The sequence below is a fragment of the Dipodomys merriami genome, unplaced genomic scaffold (assembly GCF_024711535.1).
Source record: "Dipodomys merriami isolate MVZ:Mamm:240054 unplaced genomic scaffold, mDipMer1.0.p SCAF_446, whole genome shotgun sequence".
NCBI classification, from domain to species: domain Eukaryota; kingdom Metazoa; phylum Chordata; class Mammalia; order Rodentia; family Heteromyidae; genus Dipodomys; species Dipodomys merriami.
This window is the reverse complement of record NW_027206009.1, coordinates 812,924-830,887: the sequence shown is the minus strand read 5'-3', so window position 1 is coordinate 830,887 and position 17,964 is coordinate 812,924. Positions and strand designations below refer to the sequence as shown.

Sequence of the window (17,964 nt, the reverse complement as noted above, 5' to 3'; positions counted from 1 at the left end):
GCATCACCCAGGCCCACCTAAGCCCCCGGCCTGTGCTCTGGCCACCCACTGCGCCCCTGTGGAATCCCACCCCCGTATCAGGGGGGAGAGAGTCAGCTCGCTGCTGCCCCACTGAGGTGAGCCACAGTGTGACTGGAGGGAGAGGATTCCCCGAAGCCCGTGGAGAGCCTGAGCGGGACTCACCTGGATTGCAGAATAATCGTGCAGCAGGATTCCAGCCGCCTCTGGCTTCAGTTCCCCTCTGAAAACCGCACTTTTTATCTGGGTGAAGAAGATGCGCTGTAGCTCGTTTCTCTGGAAGACAGCCAGCTGCCTGTGCGCCTGTGCAAAGTCTTCCTCTTGGTCCAGAGCCAGTGACCTCATCAGGTGCTCCTGCTCCAGGCTGTGCAGGCTCCGCAGCAGGCTGCTGCACTCGGCCGCGGACTGTGGAGAGAGCAGGCGGTGTGGGCGACATGCCACACGGAGCACAAAAACGCCTCGCACAGCATGTGTGCAACATGCAGACACGCATGCACACTCAACCCAGGCGTGCACTGCACTGGGCGTGCACATAACACACACACTGTGCAACACACGAGCTCACACACACCCACAAGTGTATGCACACACATGTATGCAGACCCAAAGGCACAGGTGTGTGTGGGTCATGTTTCATACCCAGCCACACAATCACACCTGTGCACATGCACACGCATGCACACGCATGCACGCACACACACACACACACACACCCTCCCACGATTACATGGATGAAGCTGCCTCGCCCTGAGAGATGCTATTGCAGCCTGCCGACCCATCATCTGGTTTTCCAGAATGATCATAATGTGGAAAATTCATAGGGGTGAAATGCTGCAAATCCAACAGCTTTGAAAAAAGCCCCCCTCCCATTTTTTTTTAAAAAAGAAGAAACCTCTTAAGTATGAATGGATTGCACAGATAGGCTCACGGATTATTTCCATCCTCATCTTTGATTCTCAACCTAGCCGAAAAGATAAATAGCAGCATACGCCCTCTAGAGAGCTGACCGTGGCGGTGCAGGTCCAGGGCTGTGTGTGTACCAGGGCCAGGCCAAGCAGTCAGGAAGGTAGAGGGCTGAGCCACAGCGGGCCAGGGCTGGAGAGCCTGCAGGCTACAAGGAAGACTGGAATGTTCCATGTTTTCAGAACAGTGTTGGTCACCAGCTCCCTGCTGCCCAGTTGGCCCAAAATCTGGGCAGGAAAGGGGTGTATTATAATCCAGGGCCTTCCTCCAAGAAATCCAGTAGAGAACACACAGCAGCCCCTACCCTGAGGACAATCAGAGCAGAGCGGGTGAACGAGGCTGGAAGTCAGGGCTTTCTTCCGCCAGCCACCCCGCCAGCTCCATACCCATGTTTAGTTTTCACTGTAACCACCAAGTAAGAACTGGGTCTTTTTAAAAAGCTGGTTCAAGCTGGGTGCCAGTGGCTCACGCCTGCAATTCTAACTACTCAGGAGGATTTTGGTTTCAAAGCCAGCCTGGGCAGGAAGTCCATGAGACTCTTCTCTCAATTAACTACTGGAACTGTGGCTCAAGTGACAGAGCACTAGCCTTGAGCACAAAAGCTCAAGGACAGAGCTCAGGCCCTGAGTTCAAGCCCCAGGACACACACACACACACACACACACACACACACACACACACACACACACGTTAGTCCCAGGCCCAGCTAACCCCTGCCCTCTAGCACTGATAAGACTGAACTCCAGAACATGTGCACACACACTCCAGGCTGCCAGGCACGGAGGTCTTGTGTGAGGGAGGGAAGCCACCAGGCATGAGAAACACTGGGAGTGGTAGGGACTGGGCTAAGGAGGGCAAACCAGTCCTGCCCACATGGGTAACTACAGCCAGCCCACCAAAGGGGGCGCTGTGGAGTACAGCCCCCATGTGGCCACATGGCCGAATCTCCCTGTTCCTTAAGGGAAACGAGAAATCTACATTTTCATGTAGGTTTACATTCTAGCTACTATCAACAAGTACACACTTCTAAAGGAGTACTAAAGTACTGAGTGCTCACCAGCAACTTCCAGCGGAACTTCCCAGTAAAATAGACTTTGGGGGGAAGGAGGGAGTGGTCTGTGGCCAGCTGTCCCAAGCCACGTCATACACCATCAGAAATGTGAAATCCCACTCAGGAAATTATGAGTATGTTAAATTATGTTGCTTGTACTCAATTTAGCAACGGAGGCAGATTGTAAAACCGCCTTACAAAAATAAACCCATCTGAGTGGGTTCAGTGGACGAATTCTCCCGTATAATGAGCCTTTTCCTTTCAGATGCTCATAAGGGAGTCAGGGAGGCTCCAGCAGCCTCCAGGCCTCGCCCAGCCTTCTGTCCTTACAGAGCCCCAAACACTTGGTGCCAACACAGGGCCCACAGGAGAAGCTAGCCTGGGGGTGGCCACAGGAAGCCGGCGGAAGCAAGAGGAGATGGCAGGGCCCTGGGAAAGTCAATGTGTAGATGGAGCAGGGCCTAGATCAATTGAGAGACAACCCCAGAGGTCTGGGGAGCCACAGGAGCTAGATCGAGTGAAGAAGGAGCCGAGGAACGCAGACCTGCCACCATTCTTGATTGGACCTGTGGCCTCCACCAAAGGACACATTTCTGTTACGTGAAGCCACCAGATTCACAGTAATGCATTCTGACAGCCAGAACAAATGCATAAGCGAACACAGAAGTCAAACCTTCCACAGGCCACACGCTACAACAAGAGGGACAGAAGACACGCAAGGCCCCGGCCATGGGGAGCCTCCCTCGTTCTCCCTGCTCAGCTCACGCCTGAGCGAAGTCCCCAGTGCCAACACTGCAACCTAATGCCTATTTGTTCACTGCCAGGGTACCTGCGTGAGCAGCCAAGAGGGACTGGGAAGTGGGATTCAAGATCAAGTTTCCAAGAAGTTGTAGGGCCTCCCCACAACGGCAGGTGCCCCACACGGGTTACACAGGCTCAAGGCCACTGAACAAGCCATTTCTTCCCCAGAGGAAGGCAGCCATGGTGCTACGGGACCCCTGGGGAGACTCTGCTTCTTTCAAGGCAGTGAAGGAGAAGAAACAAGAGCTATTCTAATGTCAGCCAGCCTGCCGAGAGCCTGTGACCAGAGCTCAGAGGGCCACTGTACACCCCTCACGGTGCGCTGTCTGCGGCCCAGGGCCGGTGGCTGCTTTGTCCGCATTGCCCCTCCCAGCCCTTCCTGAGAGGGGGTGTCACTGGACTTAGAAAGGCTAAGGCCACTGGGTGTCAGTGGCTCATGCCTGTAATCCTGGCTACTGAGAGGCTGAGATAGGAGGACTGTGGGTCAAAGTGAACTCAGGCAGGAAAGTGTAAGCCAAAAAAGTGGAACTGTGGCTCAAGTGGTGGAGCACCAGCCTTATGTAAAACAAACAAACAAACAAAAACCCTCAGAGCCCTGAGTTCAAGCCTCAGGACAAGTACCCCCCCAAAAAAAGGCTAAGATTCTGAGGAGCAGATCTAGAGCCCTGCATAGGAATGAACTGTGAGCCCGCAGCTGGCAGCCTGGACAGGAATGCACACACCCTGCCACCACACGCATCTGTGCACCAGCTCCACAAGCAAAGCCTCTCTTCTACTCCCATGACCCGCCCTGCACCACAGACAGAGCTGGGGTACAGCGTGCCTGGCTTCACATGCGTTCAGTGCAGGAGCCTTCAATGATTCAATGTAATTATCCTGAAATGCACTCTGAACTTCTTGAATACCAGAACCATATCTTGTTCAATTCTACCATCAGTGCCCAGACCAGCACTGAGACAGTAAGTAGTCAATAACTGTTCGGTAAATGAATCCTGGATGGATGGATGGATGGATGGATACATGGATACATGGCTAAGATGTATATTTAGGTTTGAAACTGGATGAATATGTGGGTAAATGGGTAGCATGAGTGGATGGATGGAAGGGTAGGTGCGTAGGGTCAGGGGATGGATAAATGATAGACAGGTAAATGGATGTGTGGACAGACAGATAGATGTATGGATAGACTGATGGATGAATGGATGATGGATGGATGGATTTGTGGGCAGGGGGTGATTGGATTTCGGGGTGAGCAGGTAGATGGATGGATGGATGGACAGATAAATGGATGGATGGACAGATAAACGGATGGATGGGTAGATAGGTGGATGGGTGGGTGAATGGATGGATGGGTGGATGGATGGGAGGGATGGACAGATGGATGGATGCATGGACAGACACAGAGGTGGGCGTGTGGATAAAGTATGCCTGAGGCGGGTGAGGTACATGAACCCTTGGAGCTGACTTACCCTCTCACTAACGCGCTTCAGCAGCTCTTCCACCTCCTCCATCGCCACCATCTCCCTCTGATACTGGCTCTCTGTCTTCTTTCTTGCGTCCAGGTCACATTCAGCTGTTAGGGCCAACATCTTCCGATCATACTCCTCCCGAATTTCATTTTCCAGCAGCAGAAACTGTGTTTTGAACGCGGAGCTCAAGGTCCGCTCTGCCTGGGGGCTGAGGTGGCCGCTGCTGGTCAGTGTCTTCAGCAGAAGGACAATGATATCCTTGCTGATTTGGGTTCGGCAAGCCTCCAGGTCTGCATCTGCTCGGTTCAGGGTCGCAATCTCCAATCTGGAGGACACGGGTGAAAAGAACCCCATTACACCGAGCTGCCACCAAACCAAGAGCTCCTTGCGCGTGGACTGTAGGTAAGGACTCCTTCCCTCATCCAGCTTTGCTTCCTTTCCTCCCTCCTTCTCCACCCAGACTCTGAAGGTCAGTCAATGAAACAGTCTGTAAGGTTCCGTGCTAGAACAATAGGGACAAAACACATATAAAGGGGCTGGGAATGTGGCTCAGTGGTAGAGTGCTTGCCTAGCATGCATGAAACCCTAGGTTCAATTCCTCAGGACCATGTAAACAGAAAAAGCTGGAAGTGGTGCTGTGGCTCAAGTGGTAGAGTGCTAGCCTTGAGCCAAAGAAGCTCAAGGATAGTGCCCAGACCTGTGTTCAAGCCCCAGGACTGGACAAAAATAAAAACCACATATAAAACACGATGTTTGCCAAGAAGAAGATGGCCAAGGGGATGTGATTATTTCTGGAGAATTGACTTCATGGTAAATTATCAACCTATGGACATGACAATTAAATAGAACATTGTACCATGGATCAGATCTGGATACAGAAAAAAATCAAATTAAAACAAAAAAAACCCAGGAAATGTGAAAAGGCCTTTACTTAATAGCAACAAATCAACAGTTTGTACAACAACTTACCATACTAACTATGAGATATTAACAATAGGGAGACTTGGTGTGTTGCTGTTCCAATTTTTCTGATAAATCTAAAACTGATCTAAAAGAAAGGTTGACTTGAAAAGCATTTGAAAGAAATTTCACAGGGCCCCAGCATTTCTAACAACTGTGTTAGTGGTGCCATCACCAGACACAGTAACAGCAGCTTGAACTCCAAAACAGATGCATTTGTGGTAGGTGCATTACACTTCTCTAAAGCGAGAAACACATGCACAAGCAAACTGTTTTCCATACAAGTAGGATCCAACTTTAGAAGACTTACTCCTCTAAGGCCTGAAGCATGCTCCCAGGATCCTCAGAGGTCAGGATGTCCACCACCTGGTCATTAAGGGACAGGTCCTCGCTCACACCATCAGCCAAGGCAAACGGCGAGGACTCCATCTTGTTCTCGAGATGCTTATCCTGCAGCAAAGGTGCACAGAGAGAAGGGCCGCGTGGGCTTCACTGGAAACACTATACCCTGGGGACACTTAGGAAAGACAGGCCACCGTACTTCCGAGAGTCACCCATGTCTCATCAAAGAAGGGAATCTAATGCCTTGGCCCTGAACAGGGTGCTATGTGGGTAAAGCAAAGCAGGAGGGAGGAAAAGCCTTTCCTCTCAAGAAGATTCCACTCTGCCACCTTCAGGTAAAGAAAAGCATAACTATCATCCTGGACCTCAGCATCACAGATCTGGCTGGCTTCTAAGCAACATCGCATCACAAAAGAGATGAACAGAAAGCCACTGGAGACAGCCCAGCCCAACTCCGAATGCACACGTGTGATATCCGCTCTGTCCTAAAATCATTCCTTTACCAAAAGGGTGGATCGCTGCGGCTCACGTCCGGGAATTCCTGCCCTCGTGCCAGCTATTGTCTGGGTTCTTTGCTTGTGCCATCTTGAAAGTGTCAAAACAACAGTGCTTTGTGTCCACTTTGGACACAAAGCAGCTGAGGATCAGTGTGCAGAAAGAAGAGCAGAAGAGAGCCGGGCTGGGGCCTGCCCTGGTCGCTGCAGCTGGGCGATGTGTCCCGTTTTACAGGGTACTGCCCCATGGGTGCTTTGTTCTGAGCGCTGTGCACCTCTGCAGGATCTTGAAGCTTGAAATCACTCAAGCTCTGCTCTTCCCCCATAGCTCTGACAGGAAAAGCCTCAGCCTCTGAGGAGTGAATCCCACCCTCTGTCAAAGAAGCAGGGTAGGCCAGGCTCTCCCGATGGCTGGCAGCCTGGGACACTGCACTAGGTCTGAGTGCATGGCCATTTCTCCACCCCTCACATGTGCCTGCCAAGGGGACTGGGCTGACTTCACTTTGAAATGGCAGTGCTCACCAGGCACTGGTAGCTCACGCCTGTCATCCTAGCTACTCAGGAGGCTGAGATCTGAGGATCGGGGTTCAAAGCCAGCCTGGGCAGAAAAGTTTGTGAGACTCTTATCTCCAACAAACCACTGGAAAACTGGAAGTGGAGCTGTGCTCAAAGTGGTAGAGCATTATCCTTGAGCAGATAAACTCAGGGACAGCGCCCAGGTGCTGAGTTCAAGCCCTTTGATCAACCAAAAAAAAAAAAAAAGATGGCAGTGCGCCCCCTCAGGAGTCAGGACAGGCATACAGTGGCTGTCCTCATCCCTCATCTGGAACAGGACCTCCTGCATGTAGACGGAGAGAGGCCCCAGGAGACAGGCCCCAGCCTGGGCTCCGCCCCTCAGCAAGCTGCTCAGGACTCAGTTTCTTCCACACATGGAGAGGGAGGAGGACACAGAGGGCCTTTCCTGGGATTGGGCCTGGGGTGACCCTGAGTCACTGCAATTACAGCCTGCAAATAGCTGAGAGATCTGGAATGTTCCTGACAAGAGAGGAAGGATGAGGGTCTGAGGTGACGGTGTGCTCATGACACTGAAATGTCACACACTGTAGCCCATAACTCGGTATCAGTGTTCTGTGTCCACTGAAATACCATAAATATAATCTACAGAAGAATTATCCAGAAAGAACTAGTGGTAGGGAGGCACCCGGATGAATGCACCGGTCTCTGAACCCTCGGGGTCACCAGGCCGGGAGACTCACCAGGCGCCTGGCCAGCGCGCTTCCCTGCAGACAGCGGCAGCGCACCAGGACAAAGAGCGCAGCCCAGCTCAGCACGAAGGACAGGACGAAGGCGGCCACAAAGCCCGCTGCGTGGAGACCGTGGCTGGGCACAACCTGTGGGGACAACAGCGGGCCGAGGTCACACTGGTCACTCTGCCTGTCCATCCCCGCCCCCAGGGGCAGCAGCAGGCCACGGGCCTCAGCCGGACACACACCATCAGAGACCCATCCCCGTTTGGACCCGGCTCTGCCAGCGACTGTCCGTGTCTGGCTGGCCCTCTCCGAGCCGGGCTTTCCTCTAGTGTCGAAGGAGGAGACGTGTGAAGATCTGCACAGAGCAGAGAAGACAGCAACCGCCGGCACTCCACATCAGAAACGAGCCCGTGCGAGGCAGCCCTGGGCGGTCAAAGCCTGTGCAGGCTCTGTTTCCAGAGAACACGAGGAGATGTGGTGTGGTCTGTGCCCACCCGAGGGGCAGCCGGGATCACGGGGCAGGGGAGGAGGCCGGTGGCAGGGATGTGCGGCTACAGGTGGGTGGCGCCCCTCAGAGCTCCTGAAAGCAAGGACGCGTGCCACCCGGAGCCCCCTGGAGGAAGGACTTACACCCAACTGCAGGCCACCAACCCGGTGATCAGCCAGCAGGTGACAGCCACTCGCTTGCTGTCCCATGACACCCAGTCAGCCGCAGTGGCGGAGCGCTGCAGGACCCTGAGCGCGGCCGTTCGGCCTGGCCAGGGGGAGGGACAGGAGCCCTCGCTGCGCAAACTCCTGCCAGCGGGGCCGAGGCTCTGCAGGCCGCAGCCCAGCCCAGCTTCTCCCACACACTCATCAGGGTCACTGACGGGGTGGGGTCAGAGGTTTGATATCTGGCTGGGCAGTCTCAGCACTGTACTCCTACCCAAGACTGCGATTAACTCTTTTCTGAGCACTGAATACATGAAATCCTCCTTTGTCTCGACAGCTGATTTGGGAGAAGTCAATCTATGTCAACAAGTTCAATAGCAACCACTTCATGTTCAAGGCTGCTAAGGATTCCTATTTCCTGTGCCCCAGGTTAAACCTGCAGGCAGACCAATGAGGCCAGCCCAGCCTTCCAGACTGTCAAGCCGGAGCCTCTGTCTGGATGTTCACTGGAGCCAGGATCAAAGCCAAAAGTCACCTAATACCACACCTCTGCCCAAGCCGCCTCCTGCTGGGAGCCAACGCCTGCTCCACTGCTCACCTCTGGAGTCTTCAATTTTGATTAGCATCAAAAAGAAATACAGATTTCCCTTTCCAGCTGGAAGGAGCCCTGGGAGCCTAGAGCCCTGACTGCACACCTACTGCACAAAAAAAGCGATCAATACACTAGATACATATGATAACGGTGCCTAGAGGTGATTTTAAATACAAGAAAGCAAACAACCACAAAATCTGTTTCTACAGAGAACAAAGGAGGTAGAGGTCAGTGCTGTTTCCACAGTTCTCTCTCCACAAAGGCAACCACTGTTTCCACAGAGTTCTAAAGAGGAATTAAGAGAAATCAATGATTTGACCACCCACAATCTGCCTGTCTATGGCCTGGGTGGCTGTAGTGTGTTGAACTGTCCCCTAAAACATACCCCCAGCCCTTATGACTGTGATCTTATTCAGAATATGGTCTTTTTCGACGACAATCAAGTTACAAGATCTTAGTTCCAGTGATTGTGTCCTCATAAAGAGAGGAAGATGCAAACACTGTAAGACACAGACAAGATGGCCGTGTGAAGGAGGAGAAGTAAAATGAGGCAACCATAGGCCAAAGAAGGCCCAGAAAGCTGGGCAGGGACAGGGAGGTCGGATGATGCTCTAGGTCCTTTGGGGGAACAAGGCCCGCCAACGGGCTGGACCTCCGGCCTCCAGAGCTGTGGGTACATCCACGGCTGGTGTTTTAAGCTTGTGCTACGACCATCACCATCACCATGGTCACCGTCACCACCACCACCAACATTGTCATCACCATTAACTTCATCATCATCACCGCAATCACCGCCATCACCACCATCACTGCCAACACCATCGCCACCACCATCATCATCGTCATCACCATTAACTTCAGCCTCATCAAACCAAGACTGGGTGAGCATTACAGGTGAGCAGAGTACTGTGCTTGGAAAGCAGGAAACGATCTCCTCTCTCCTCCTCCTCTCCATCGCCCCCCACCCCCGTCCCTCCTTCACGCAGGAGAGCAGCACAGCTGTCGGGCCACCGCTCTTTTTTCCCTTCCCACCTCCACCTTCTCTGAATCTCCATCTTGAAAGCTTGCCTTCCATCAGCCAAGCACATGCCCAAGAGAACTGGGAGGGTGGAGGGGCCATGGCAGTCCGTGGGTCAGGATCCGGCTTAACACGTCAACACGGCCACGGGAGGAGGCCGGACTGGTTCTGCAGAGCCCTGCGCCCTCTTCCTTCCTACTCCCACGTTCCTAACGCCAGTGACAGCTGCGTCTAGGCAGAGCTTGGTTCTTGGGATAAGCCCGCCCTGCCCCTACCTCACCTACGGTAGTGTCATGCTAAACCCTTTCCCATTCAAATTTCCCCATGGCCAAAGAAGAATAAGGTCTCGAGGCATCGCTCTCTGGGAAAGACAGCTCCACGGGGTCCCTACCGCTGGTACCATCCTCATCCTCACATTCCCACCAACACCGTCACTGTCGCCATTAGCAACACCATCATCTGCACCCTCTTCATCAGCGTGTCACACCACTATCATCAACATCATCGTCAGCATCACCTGAGCACGGTCAAATTCATCAGAACCACCATCCACACCACCACCATCATTTCCACCACTGACATTAGCATCACCACCACCACCACCATCACCATCATCACCAGCACTAACACCATCGTTACCATTGGCCTCATCAGCACCTTCACCATCACTACCACTATCACCAACATCCTCATGACCACATTGCCATCTCCTCCACCACCACCGTGAACAACACCATGAAGGTCACCGTTATTAGCGATCGCTGCTGTGAACTTCATCACCAACAAAACCACGCCCACCATCCCCGTCATGATCACCGTCCTCTGCCTTGGTCATTAGCCTCGTCACGGTCTCCCTCATCCCAGCACCATCATCTCTACCACAGCCAGCACGAACCGACAGTGAGCACTAGGCGCTGGTCCAAGCGCTCTTCATGGCTTAAACCATTTGAGCCTCACAACAATACAATGAGGAGGAGTCCTGATTCTCTAAATTATAAAGCCAGAGTATTAATTGGCTAAATAAATGGCCTGGATCACAACACAGGTGGTAAGAAGTGGACCAAAGGTTCACACCAGTGGCGTGGGCTGGCTGGTGGCCTTTGTGGCACAGCCAGGGCTTTTCCTCAGGACCTCTGACCCTGCCCTGCCCAAGGATGGAGGGAATCCTGTCATGTCAGCTGGCTCTGCTGCAGGGGACAGCTGGCCTCAGACTGAGTGAGTGAGCCTCCCAGGAGTTTTGAATTCTTTAGTCTCTAGCCAAAAGCCAGTGATACAATCCCTTTAAATAATCCCTAACCATTAACATTTTCATTGAACTTTCCCTTCGGGCCACACTTGAGGCCCCTTTTGATCTTTAAGAGAGCACTTGAAATTCAGAATTCTTGTGTCTGTTTCACATGCATGTAAATGGAAGTCTGCTAGGCTACTACTTGCCTGAAGCTCTCTACTGAACTAAGTCCTGTGACTAGAGGCCTCCAGATCTTTCCCGGTGATTCTCAAACACAGCAATAAGCTTTCCTGACATCCAGCGAGTTCACGAGCCTGCATCTGGGGCTGGAAGGACAGGGGGGCAGACATACTTCAAGGAGCTCAGCATCCCACAAATATAACTATGGTGGTGCCCCTATCCCCCCACTCAGAAAACCAAAGCCAGGACGTACGTGGCCCCTGGCAGGGTAGGATGACATTGGGGCTGACACGGGCAGAGCCTACAGGTACAAGAGAAGCAGCCTAGGCCCCAAAAGACTTTTGAGAGCAAGCCAGGAACTTGTCATGTCTCCTAAGGGCTTGGGAGAATGGCTGTCAGGAGAAAGAAGTGTGGCCGATGAAAAGGACAAGTCTGCTGCCCTGCGACTTCCACCTGGAGACTGGAACTGGGCTCAGGAAGAAGTGACAGGCTGCGGGGCAGGCTGTGCAGCGCAGCAGGAGAGCTGGTCAGAGCTCAGACAACTCCCAGCCAGAGAGGCAGGTTCCTCATCTGCAGAAGGAGGACCGGAATAGTGCCTAGGGTTCCTCGGGAAGTTACAAATCAAAACACCATCCACCCAGAAATCTCTTAGTATGGAACCATCAGTGATTTCTTAGTATGTAATGACTGAAAGCAGGTGTCTTAACCAAAAACCTGTCCCAAGACGTTCCCTCCGCACAATGTAGACCCAAGAAATGGAAAGCAACCAACAAGCTTCCTGAGAAAACAAGCTGTACACCCACACAATGGAATATTACTCAGCCATAAAAAGGAGAGAAACTCTGCCACACGCTACAACGAAGAACTGGAAACCACAGGGCTAAGGGGAAGAAGCGAGGCACAGGGGGACCCCACGCAACCCCGAAAACATGAAATGCCCAGAGACAACAGGCAGGTTAGCGGTCGCCAGGGCTGAGGTGGAAAGGATGGGAGTATTCCTCCTCCTGGGGTGTCCTGGATGAGAATGTTCTGGAACTAGATAAGGGTGCTGGGTGCACAACACAGTGAACACACTCAATGTTAACAATAGATTTTATGTGCAAGTTATCACACACACACACACACACACATCTATGACAGAGGCCTGAAGCACACTGGAATCGTCAGAACACCTGAGCTGGTGGAGGGAAGTGGCATAGAGAACATGGAAGAGACAGCGTCAGCAGATGCAGTGTGTGAGGGCTGGAAGGAGGAGCAAACGATGCCCCTCAAGATGGGAGACTGGAGCTGGTGGAAGCCAACGTAGCACCACAGCCGTCAGACTACACGCTACCGCGCCTGAGAACACCCAGATCAGAGCGGTGAGACCCCGCCGCCCATCACTGTCAGGCCAGAGTCTAATCGGCTCATTGTCTTGGAATTTAAAGAGAGAAAGAGAAGGGTGGCGGAGTGTCTCACCCCCCAGCACCCTCGCTCCCTTCCCTCCCTGCCAGCCTGCCACCCCGCCCCGCCCCGCACGCCGGCTGCAGCAGAGCCTTCGATGAGCTCCAGCCCCACCGTTATGGAGCGCTGCGAGACGAGACAAACACGCCTTTCACAAGGAATGCGTGACACACAGGCCGAGAATCCAACGCCAAGCTACAAAGACATACGAAAAGGCTGTTGGGAGTTTTAACGTCAATTATGTACTAAGTGCGTGCAAAGGCGTGCGCACGAGAAACGAGCTTTGGCAATGGTTCTCTCTCGTGGTGGGAACGCTGTTCCACGGGCAGCTCTGGGGGGGGGGGGCATGGGAAACAGAGCGGGCCAGATATCCAGGGGGCCATTTATTATAATCCTGCCCACCGACTCCCCAAAACACAGAGAAAGTGAGAAGGAAATGCATGACCAGAGACAATGTCCCCTTGGAAGAGACTTTTCATAACTGTGTTGAAATTCTGTGCCTCGAGCTTAAGATGTAAGAAGCAGAGCGTGCAAGGCTTCAGCAAGCCTTTGAGGGGCCGCTGTGAGGTCCCCCAGGGCAGAGCCCTGGACTCAGGGAGTGCTCGGGGTGACCCCAGGCACAGACGACCACAGCTCCTACCACAGCCTGGCAGAGCGTGGATGAGGAACGATTCACGCGGCTCGGTTCCCGACTGCAATGCCCACACCATCAGGACCCTGCCAGTTCCCAGACTGCGCCGGACCTGAGCTACCCAGAGATGAGGGAAGGGGACCAGATCATCTCCAAGCAGAACTCCTCCTCGGAGGTGAGCAAACCTCATGTGTGTCATGGTAACGGGGACTGAGCTGGCCCACCCCACAGAGAACGCTCACTCTCTTCTTGGCCCTCCCTCCCCGTCTCCAATCAGTCCTCAGTGTCCACACGATCTGTATTTCCAGTCACACATTCGGTTCTAAGTATGCACTGTAGTTGGTTTGATTCAGGGGAACGTGGAAATGGTGAGGTTGGGGGACATCTGCATTCCCACCCTGTCTCAAGTCCCATTCCTCAAAATCTCATCCTGGGCGTGAGATCCTAACAGTGCCGCAAGTAGCGACACTGCATCAGGGAGAAGAACCTGACACGATCAACTTCACTGAGCAAAGACGCATGCGGCTCACAGTTTTTGAGCCCTCGGTCCATCACGGCCGGGAGAGCAGGGCAGAAAAGAGTGCACTCTTTCTTCCTATTTCCTGTCCACCGTGAAGTCTCACATCCACATTGGACAGAGCTCCCCAAATGGGTTCCCAGCCCGAGGGTACTGGGCAGGGGCAGCTTGCATGAGACGGGCCTTACTTCCCCCTAAGCCCCGGGAAAGGCCTATGCCATCCACACAGGGGGGCCTGGCACAAAGGAGGGAGGCACAGATATCCACCAGGCGAAGTCCCGCGCCGCTCATTACAATCACGTGCTGACCAGCCACCTCCTCCACAGATGACCATCAGCTCCGTGGAGGGGTGCTCACCAAGGGAGTGTCACCTCAAGGTCAGGCACTGGGAGGGACACAGAACGAACCAGCAGGTCAGTCCTTCCCCTGGAGCTCAGAGAGCCACACACAGATCTGTGCCCTTGTCCCAACCACAGACTTGCTGGAAGCAGCCTCCCGTTCCACGCGGGGTGCCAGGCCTGCGGTCCACCGCAGGGTCTGTGAGCGCAGCCTGGACACAACACTCTGCCACCTTCTTGTTAGGCAGGAAAAGAGGTGACAGACCACAGACACGGCTATCCTGTGATGGCCCACGGTGAGGCTGGGGGCCACAACTGACGCCTGGATCTGAGGTTTCCAGAGCCTTCTGAGACAGGCTGGGTGTTCTCTTTGGATGTCACACAGGCTGAACATCTGCTGTCCTCAAGTCTGGGGCCCTGGTACAGGCCAGGCATTAGGTACCAGAAGGCGGGGGCCCTGTGGGAACCCTGGCTCTTCTCTGAGGAGTTTCTCCATAGACTATCACGGCTCAGGGCCAGGGAATCCATGGGACAGGGTGTTCCCCGGCGAGGGGACTTGGCAGCTTGGGTCTCCACACTCTGCTCATGTCTTTCCACTTTGCTGACTTCACTGGAGTCAATTACAGCTATCATAACCTGCTCCATAAACCCTGTATCTGTATTCTCGCTCTGGAGCACACTGACTGACACACACAGCGGGTGAACCCTCAACGTTATGTGAATGTGTGCATGTGGGCTGTGAACGATCCCACTGAAGAACATGGAAAAGAACTCACGGGCACAGCATAACTCCTGCCTGACCCCCTGATCTGAAGACAACACATCATCACCGACAGCCGCCCCAGACCTGGTGGTAAATGCTGCGGACAGGACGGAGCAAAGAGAGGTGCAGATAGTACTGCGGTGTCCAGGCTACGCATAGCCCATCCAGCCCAGACCGAAGGCCACCTAGGAAACCAGCCAGGCAGCCAGAGAGCCCCCAGGGGCCCGAGACCCTGCAGGGAGCCTCCAGCATCAAGGTCAAGGTAGGTGAGGTCAAGGTAGGTGGCCAACCCCCCACAAGCCGAAGGGAGCATGGCGCGGGAAGGCTGTGTGAGGCAGCAGGGCTTATCTTACCCTTATCTCTTCCTCTGCTATTAGGGTGATGTGGGCTTGGAGCTCTGTTCGGTTCTAGAAAAAGAAAGGAGAAACACTTGAGTCAACCATGGGGTAATATTCTGGCTCCTTCCAAGTCAACGTGGCCGGGCAGGTTGCGAGCCGCTGGCTGAGGTCAGGCGGAGCGTGTGGGGGTCAGGGGGCCGCTTGAAGGCGGGAGGGAGGGGGCAGGCCTGTGGGTGGGACACAAGCGCCAAGTTCCCTGAAGAGTCACGCCGTGAGCCTGCAAGGGACCTGGCTGCTCCCCCCGGCGTGCCAGGCATGTCCCAGCCAGGCACCTGTACTCCGAGCATCTGCCTCCCAGAGGTGTGCAGACTCCCAGGTTCAAGTGCATACTCATTCTGACGCACAGATCCTCGAACCCCAACGCCCCAGGGACTGTTCCCACGCCCTCAATACTGCCCTGCCCAGAAGCACAGGAATGGAAAGCACGAGGGGGGGGCGTGTCACGCTGGTCATGTGGCAGCACCACACGGCATCCACCCCTCTCCCCGGGGAATGCAGCAGCGGAGGAACGGACGGCAGCACAGGGCAGTGGTGGAAGCCAGGCGGCCGGCGTGCACCTGCCCGTCCCTGGTCAGCCTTCTCATGGGGGCCTGGTATAGAACCATCTGGACGCTGGAGCGGGAGGCCCCCTGGTGCACAGACAGCAGGCTGTGCAGCCAGAGCCGTGGTGGGCAGGAGAGCTGGGCTACTCGTTCTAGTTACTACTGGAGGCAGGAGGACTGCCAGGACACAGGTCAGCATCCTTTACCCAAAATGTGTGTGACCAGCAAGCTTCCAGATTTCAGCTTCTTGGAATATTTGCCTATGCCTGTGTGTATCAGCACATAGCTGCAGATGTTTGCATAGATCTTATGGGTGGATGGGACTAAGTCTAAACACCAAATCATTATGACCCTGAGCGTCACTTTATACGGCACTTAAGTGCAACTGCATGCTGACTAGGACTTCTCACACCCAGACAGGTGTGAAACTTTCTACTCATGGTATCATGTTGGTGTCCAACAGATCTCAGAGTCTGCAGCACGGGGGGAGGTCTCGGGCTGGGCTTCCTGTTTGTAGCCTGGTCTTGAAGTCCATGAGCTCAGCAACCTGCCCAACTCCCAAGCCAGTGCTATGACAGATTTCTCCGCCTCCAGTGCTGGTCCGGCTGCTGAGGGAAAGAGGCAAGTCACCTGAAGCAGCAGGCGACCAAAGGAAAGCCTCCACGGACACCAAACTCCTAGGAGTCAAAGTTCAGGAGGGGCAGGCTTTTTGAAGCTGAGTCTTTACGGAGTGGATGACTGTGGAGCAGCCCCTGGGCTTTCTGGCCTGGCATCACGTCTGCTCCGGTGTATTTATGCCCGTGTGTGTCAGAACCTCTGGGATGGCTGCCTGGGGATTAATCCAGGGTCCCATTCTGTGGCATTTTGCGTTGCACAAGTTTATCTAGTGGCTCATCGTACTTGTCATTCTAGCTACTCAGAAGGCTGAGATCTGAGAATCACCATTCAATGCCAGCCTGGGGTAGAAAAGTCCATGAGACTCTGCTCTCCAGTTAATTACCAAAAATCAGAGGTAGAGCTTGGCTCAAGTGGCAGAGCATCAGCCTCAAAAGCTAAGTGACAGTGCCCAGGTCCTGAGTTCAAGCCAATATAGCACTAAGAGAAAAAAACATGTGAAGTCTATCTTCTGAAATAAGGTAACAAGTCACTGAGGCTACTAGCAGGGCAGAGAGGCCATACCCTTATTCCAGTGTGGTATCAGAGAGGGAGGGAGAGGGAGGGAAAGGGAGGAAGAGAAGAAGGAAGAAAGGAAAGAAGGGAGAGAGAAAGGGAAGAAGGGAGGGAGGGAGAAGGGAAGGAGAGAAAGAGGAAAAAAGAAAGAAAAGAGAAAAAATAAGGAAGAAAAAAGGAGGATGTATGGGAAGGAAGGAAGGAGGGAAGAAGGAAAGGAGAGAGGGAAGAAGCAGGGAGGTCAGGACGGCCCTTTGCCCTTACCTCCCTCGGCAGTGACAAGACAAATGAAAGTGGGACTAAATACCGGTGACAGGCTCTGGAAGGTGAGCCATGCAGGAAGACGCAGGCTCTCCCCAGCACCAATGGCTCCTGAGTCCAGTGAGGCGGTGTAGCTGACCAAGTATGAGTCTCCTACTACTCAGAGAGAAACACCGGAGCATTAGGAAAAGGCCCGGCCCCACGCTGATGACCCCACCCCCACGGGACCACGCCCAATCTGACCACGCCCCCACCCAGCCACACCCCATCCCAGCAGTTCACCGAGCACAACCAGGCCTACAGCAAGAAGCCTGGAGATTTCATATACCTGGGTGAGGGGATTCTCGGAGTGGGTAACAGGAGGGTAAGCCACACCTAGCCGCTCCTGGATGCCCAGGCCTGCGCTGGCCCACTACCCCAGACAGGGCTGCCCTCTCCCAGCCCCAACCACCCACAGCGCCCCCCGGGGGGCCCGCCCCCCCCCCCCCCCCCCCCCGCCCCAGGTGGCCTGTAAGCTTGAGGCAGCACAGCAGTCCTGGGATGGGCTGGTTGTTTTAAAAGTCCTGAAATGGTTCACTTAGCTTTGACCAAAGGACAAAAGCGAAGACAAGGAAGGCACGGTGACAAAGAGGTGACGATGGGAATAATCACCGGACCTGCACACACAGCATGGCCACTCCCTGCACTGCAGTACATTAGCTCTCCTGTCCACAAAGAGGAGGAGGGAGGTGGTGGACATGCTTTTCTGTAAGGTACAGGAGGAGAAACTGAGGCCAGGAGAGGTTGACTTACTTAGCAGCCAACTCCTCCCTCTCTGAACCACTATTTTCCTTAAAAGGCCTTGTTTCATATTCGTTTTAACTTTTGGCTGTGGTACTGTGGTT

The 17,964-nt window shown here is 53.9% G+C and overlaps 1 protein-coding gene across 3 annotated transcripts in view; it reads right to left on the bottom strand.

Annotated features, from left to right (window-relative positions):
* Window positions 1–17,964, bottom strand: part of LOC138808189 (limbin-like) — a 54,976-nt gene that overhangs the window by 30,220 nt on the left and 6,792 nt on the right. For all 3 annotated transcript variants that reach the window (XM_069994156.1, XM_069994157.1, XM_069994154.1), the window contains exons 6-11: window positions 17,127–17,236; window positions 15,063–15,116; window positions 7,355–7,489; window positions 5,573–5,712; window positions 4,303–4,627; window positions 184–423 (exon numbers count right to left, since the gene is read on the bottom strand). In XM_069994156.1, coding sequence (XP_069850257.1) covers window positions 184–423; window positions 4,303–4,627; window positions 5,573–5,712; window positions 7,355–7,489; window positions 15,063–15,116; window positions 17,127–17,236 — 1,004 coding nt within the window. The remainder of the gene's footprint in view (window positions 1–183; window positions 424–4,302; window positions 4,628–5,572; window positions 5,713–7,354; window positions 7,490–15,062; window positions 15,117–17,126; window positions 17,237–17,964) is intronic.